This window comes from Portunus trituberculatus, chromosome 35 (assembly GCF_017591435.1).
Source record: "Portunus trituberculatus isolate SZX2019 chromosome 35, ASM1759143v1, whole genome shotgun sequence".
Lineage (NCBI taxonomy): Eukaryota > Metazoa > Arthropoda > Malacostraca > Decapoda > Portunidae > Portunus > Portunus trituberculatus.
The window spans coordinates 12,825,972-12,832,361 of record NC_059289.1 but is presented as its reverse complement, the minus strand read 5'-3'; the positions used below and the strand labels follow the sequence as shown (position 1 = coordinate 12,832,361).

Here is a 6,390-nt window from a genome sequence, read left to right as displayed (position 1 = left end):
GGACGTTAACATTTATAGCAACGATGAGGTGACTTTCTACTCTGCCTTAGTTATACATACTAACTTATGTAATGTACTAATTAGAATACTGAATTGTAAATAGCACTATATTTCAAAGAACATTTTTTTTATAGTGTTGAAAAATTTGAGCTTAACACTAATTATTAGCAAGAGCATGATTATTACTGACTAACGTTAATGTAATGATTAAAATGTTAAAGTGCAAATGATGCTGCCGATGCAACAGAATGGTTGAATATTTTACAGTCGCGACGAAAATGAAAATGCTTTAGTGTCGAAACCTAATGGGGCTCGTATTATGACGGCGAGGGTATTAAGAAAAAGAATAAAATAAAAGGCTCATTACTACATCAAATTTCAAAGGAAAATGCAGCAAACTTAATGTGTCAAGTATTAAGCATAACATGAAATTTAGCCTTGATGCAGTTTGTGATTCCCTTTTGGCTAATCACCTTCAAATTATTTACGTGAGATTCATAATTGATGTCTATCTTTTTATTCTTGCATTTCCTTCACAGTTCAGGGAAAGTTTGTTCCGGTAATCAACATACAAGTAGAAAAAAAGTGATAAAAAGGAGTCAAGGCCGGTGTTATATCGTGTCCTTGTGACTGGCGGCCTTTAAACTCAGAAGCAAAAGAAATAGAAGCTGTCCGATTTTTGAAGAGATCTGAGTACCTCTTGTTAAGTTTCCATGAAGTTTCCTCTTTTGACAATGTGGGCAGAGGTGAGAGAGGAGGAGGAAAAGAGGACGAGAAAAAGTATGACGGGCAAGAGGAGGTGGATGAGGAGTGGTAGGTGAAGAATGTGGAATTTTACTACAGCTTCGTAGTACAGGGTTGTAGGATACAGCAGCTGGAGACTGGAGATGCGACTGGGTGCTGGAGCTGGCGTGTGTCTGTCCAGGTGTGTTAGCCGAGGTTCCCACATCAGCTTTCACGGGTTCGGAGTTCACCGTCACGAAGCGAAGTGCGGAGCGTCGCGAGGTGCAGAGCATAACTCCTAGGAGCTCCACGTATACATACTTCGGAGCGTCACTCCTCACATCTCCCTCCCCAGGCTTGTTACGGGACAAGACGATCCGGGCTCCGGCGTGGTCGTGTGCTGCGACGCTGCGGTAACGAGAACCGCACCTTCTTGCTTACACACGGTCTTGCTTCCTGTCACTATCTGAGGGAAAGAAGATCCATTAAGGGATGAGTGAGTAGGCCGGATGAAACGGCGGTTTCTCCAGAAAACTCTGCCACTAGGGAGCTTCACATGGTAGTCCCGGTGCCTCCCAACACAACACCAATCTTGTCCCAACGTTTGGTGGCGCGGTCCTGTAGCCGCACATGGTCGCCGATGTGTAGTGGTGGCAAGGATCGGGCGTTTTTGTTGTAATACTTCTCCGACTCTCTCCTCGTTGCGGCCCATCTGGCATCACATTCATCAGCAGCAACTTGCCACTCAGGCGCAAAGGCACGCCTGTGTGCGGGCACGGCAGACCTGAGAGGGTGACCGTACAGCACCTGAGCTGGGGAACGGCCATCAGGACGGGGAGTGTTCCGGAGCTCAAGTAAGCCCCTGTCAAAAGGCCGCCTCATCGCTGGCGTCAGTTGCACACACCTTAGCAATGAGATACTTCACCTTGACGAAGGCCTCGGCATGCCCATTGGACTGAGGGTATCCTGGGGAAGACATAACATGGTTAATACCCCAGCGCTGTGTAAAAGATCGGAACGTTGAGCTGGTGAATTGAGGTCCTCCATCTGAGCGTAGGCGGACTGGTACACCCACATCCCGAAAAATGCGGCACAGCAGTTTCGTCGTGGTGCGTGACGATGCTTCTCGACCATACTCTGCAACACATGGCCACCCTGACAAGCGGTCAGCGTAAATGAGGTAATCCTTACCGGCGTGTGTGAACAGGTCAGCAGACACATCTTCGAATGGGCGAGAGGGCAGTGGGTCGGAGATCAAAGGTTCCTTTTGTTGTGATGGCAGCACTTCCTGGCAGGCATGGCATGCCTTCACGCAACTGGTAATATCGCTGTTGATACCGGGCCACCAGACAACTTGACGAGCCCGACGCTTCGTAGCTTCGATACCCCTGTGGGAGTCGTGTAAGCGAGAGAGGACTTGACGCCTAAGGGAAGCAGTCACAACGAGCCGTGATCCATACAACACTAGTCCATCCTCCGTCGCCAGGTCGCCGCGAATCTTCCAGAAATCCAGGAGAGTAGATGGAACATCCAATTTGTCAGCAGGGAAACCTGTGGAGACATGAGAAAGTAGGAGCTGATAAATATCATCCTCACAAGCAGCTTTGCGGAAGTCAGAGATGACTGGGTCAGTAAAGGGGTCTGAGGATGCTCCCAAATCACATGTTCTGACCTTTACACAGGTACGGACACAATAGGAGAGCTCTGACTCAGCATCCAAATCCGAAACGAACGGGTTGTCAATAGGGGCGCGTGAAAGAGCGTCGGGGAGGGCGTGATCCTGCCCTTTTCGCCATACTGCAGCAAAGGCGTAACACGCCGTCTTCAGTCGCTGGATTCTGGGGTTTTCGGTGTGGTCATTCAGAATAGGTATCAACGGCTTGTGATCAACAACTATCTGGAAATGAGGAAGACCAAGGAGGTACATCTTACATTTCTTTAACACCCATACCACAGCAACCAACTCCAGATCTATCACGGCATATCTTGTCTCGGCATCACTTAGGAATCGTGACCCGCACTGGATGAGCCTCCACATGCCATTGTGCTGCTGAAGGAGGGCGTAACCTAATCCCTTGAGACGAGAGGCATCTGGAGTGCTGTGGGTAAAGTAGGGTCAAAATGAGCCAGCACAGGGGGTGAGCAAAGTGCCTGCTTCACGGCCTCGAACGACTCTTCATGGTTCTCCGTCCATATGAATACCTTCTTAGGGCTGAGGAGGTCGCGAAGAACGTCAGCGGCACCTATTTCCGTGGAGAAATCAGCCAACTGATTAACGAGCCCTAGAAATTACCTAAGCAGAGCGATATTTGTAGGCACAGGGAATTCAACAACCGCTCTCACCTTGGCAGGATCTACTTGTATACCATCCTGGGAGATGTTGTATCTACAAAAGGATACTGGAGCTGGCGAAGATGAATTTCTTCTTGTTGATCGAGATGCGATGCTGCCGAAAGCAGCTCCAAAATAATGCGTATGTGCTGCAAGTGCTCCTCATAGGTTTGAGTCCCACACAAGCACGTCGTCCACAACCTTAGTGCAGTTCTCGAGGTCTTCCAATGCCGCGTCACCCCGTCTGCAAAATTCATCACCTGTGGAAATAAAACCCATAGGTCCTGAGGATTTTGTAGAGACCCCAGGGAGTTATGAAAGTTGAGAGGCTGTGATACCTCTGCTAATGGTAGCTGCCAATAACCCCACATAGCATCCAGTGTAGAGAAGTACTTCGCGCCATGCGAGACTTGCATCACGGCAGAACGAGGTGATGGGAACGGATGTGCGGGCCGTAGGACTTGCTGGTTGAGTTTTGATAGGTCAACTGTGATGCGAATTCCCCAGACTTCTTAGGTGTGATGACCATTGGGTGACACCACGCAGAAACTTGGTTGCCAACTGGTTCGATGATGCCTTGGTTCACCATCTTGTCCAGCATGGCCTTTGTGTCCTCCTGCCAGGCTAGTGGGATGGCGTTAGGGGTGTGGCGAGCAAAGGGCGTTGCGTCAGGTCGCAGGTGGATCTCCATGGGCGGTCCAACCATGGTGCTCAGTACCACACCGTCACCGAGGTCGTCAGGATCCACCAGTACGTCTGGAAACTCTTGCAAGAGAGTCTGTAGCCCCTCCTCGATCTGTTGTTCTTCAGCATCGACTGAAGCTGTAGAACTGCAGCTCACTGATGATATCTGGTGGGGTAAGTGGCATGGATGATGCGCAAATCACGGGCGTCGTACCAAGAAAGTAGAGCGTCATCAATATCACGGAACACATTGATATTGGTGTCAACCACAGCTGTGCCAAGGGTCAAGGTAGCCCTAAACTTCCCAGCATTATTCAGACGCTTCTTACCAGCTGTCGTCACCTCCTCCTGGCACCTGGAAAGATTGCCTTCACTGAGGCCCAGAAGGTGAAGTTGCCGCAAGCCAATGGCAGTCACCTCAGCTCCGGTGTCAGGTGTAAACTGAAGCTTGCAGTGGGCAGCAACTGGGACCTCCGAGCTGGAGACTCGGATGAACACCTTCGGAGCTCGACGTTCCGGTGCTGTGAGATGCATGTCTCGAACGCGTAAACTGCGGGCGGTTTTTCTGCTCGGAGCATGAGCGGACTCACCCGTGCTGTCGCCTGCGCGCCTCCTGGAACACACTGTTAAAATGTCCTGTAATACCACAGTTGCTACACTGCTTACCCCATGCTTTGCACTGCTTGAGACGCCCTTGCGGGTGCGGTGAACCTCCACAGCCTGTGCACCTCGTTGCACCCATCTGACGACCACGTGAAGCACTCCGAGGGCGGCGCTTGTTGGTGGAGATCCGTTTTACAACGTTCCCAGCATTGTCAAGGTCAGTCTCGGTCTTCATGGCAGATTCTTCACTGCGGCACAGTCGTAGAACATCAGGAAGGTCTGGAGGTGGATCAATGGCCAGTAACTTCCTCCGTAGGGACTGATTTACAACCCCAGAGGTGATGCGAGTAACCAAACACGAGTCTAAGCACTCGTCACACCTCAGCATTGTCACCTAGCTCTTTAAGGGAGACGTAAAAATCATCAAACGACTCACCGGTACCCTGGCGGCGTTCCTCGAACTTCACACGACGAAAGGTCACGTTGCGCTGCCTTTCGAAGTGTGCATGGACGAGGATGAGGATATCACCGACTGGCGTGTTGTTGTCGTCCTCTAAAATCCCGACAGCGTGCGCCAACTTCCCACGCATCTCAAGGGTGAAGCACGAGCGGAAGTGCGCCAACTACGTCCGCACCGGCTGGTCATGAAGCTGTAGAAGCTTTTCATAGTCGGACCACGCCATACCTGGAATTCACGTAGAGAGGAGTCAAGAGACACTTGAGTACCGGTTGTGCGTGTGGTCGACTGACGTGGCGTCGTGGCGCTGGCTGCAGGGTAGTGGCGTCCCCATCTGTCGCATCATTCGAACGAGGCACCAGTATCTGGGACATCAACTGCTGTATGGTGGCGTTCTGTTCCCGTAGCAGTCGTCGGTCCTCGCTAGCTTGCTCCTGTTGACCTTCGATTAGCGCCGTCAGGTTGTCCAGCGTCTGCGCTGCCGTCGCTTGTCCTCTTGTCTCCATGATCTTACTCACTGCGCCATGTGGCGAGTAATAATATACGTCAGCAATGTGGAATTTACTACAGCTTCGTAGTACAGGGTTGTAGGATATAGCAGCTGGGGACTGGAGATGCGACTGGGTGCTGGAGCTGGCGTATGTCTGTCCAGGTGTGTTAGCCGAGGTTCCCACATCAGCTTTCACGGGTTCGGAGTTCACCGTCACGAAGCGCAAGTGCGGAGCGTCGCGAGGTGCGGAGCATAACTCCATTGTGTGTGTGTTCGAGCTCCACGTATACGTTCCATACTTCGGAGCGTCACTCCTCACATTCAATGTGTTCTTTCCATTTGGATTGGAAACCATGAAACTAGTTTTATTGATATTTAAGGTTAGTTTATTGCTCTTGATCCAATTAGAGACTTTCGACAACTCTGTATTTAAAGTGTGAGTGATACTTTCAAGACTAGATCCTTGAATAGAGATAGTTGTGTCATCAGCGAATAGTAAAAAGCTTAATTTGTTGCTGCTGCGGGTGATGTCATTAATATAAATTCAAAAGGTATAGGGCCAAGGATTGATCCCTGAGGAACCCCACATGTGACGTTAGTACAAGGAGATGAGGCATTGTTAAAAGTGGTGTATTGTTTTCTATGGGATAGGTAGCTTTTAAACCAGTTGTTAGCAATACCACGTATTCCGTAACAATGCAGTTTATGTAGTAAGATGCCTTAGTAAGATCACAGAACACAGTTAACTGAAATAATTTGTTATCCATTGCATTGTATATATCTTGACAAAGACTGTAAACTGCTAACTCTGTAGAGAACTTTGGGAGAAAACCATACTGGGATGACGAAAGAATTGAATTATTTGTGAGGTAGTCCGTAAGCCTTACAACCATTATTTTCTCCAAAATTTTACTGAAGCTGGGCAAAATGGAGATTGGTCTGTAATTCTGTGGTAGAGAGTTGTCACCTTTCTTAAAGACAGGGACAACACGCGCGATCTGCAAGTGATGTGGAAACGTTCCCTCCAGAAATGACTTATTTATTATAAATACTAGAAACGGTGAAATGATGTCACAACATTGGATAATAATTTTTGAGTGAA

At 49.2% G+C, this 6,390-nt stretch overlaps 1 protein-coding gene across 2 annotated transcripts; it reads right to left on the bottom strand.

The window, feature by feature from the left end:
• Positions 1 to 837: 837 nt before the first annotated feature.
• LOC123513194 (uncharacterized protein K02A2.6-like) lies at positions 838 to 4,946 on the bottom strand. 2 transcript variants are annotated; one of them, XM_045270176.1, is made up of 2 exons: positions 4,405 to 4,946; positions 838 to 2,274 (listed from the first exon to the last, which is right to left on the bottom strand). In XM_045270176.1, the coding sequence occupies exons 1-2, from the start codon at positions 4,727 to 4,729 to the stop codon at positions 1,589 to 1,591; spliced, it is 1,011 nt and encodes a 336-aa protein (XP_045126111.1). In that variant the 5' UTR covers positions 4,730 to 4,946; the 3' UTR covers positions 838 to 1,588. The 2 variants fall into 2 exon arrangements, with proteins under 2 accessions (XP_045126111.1, XP_045126112.1); XM_045270177.1 differs by having other exon boundaries at positions 4,778 to 4,943.
• Between the last annotated feature and the right edge of the window lie 1,444 nt (positions 4,947 to 6,390).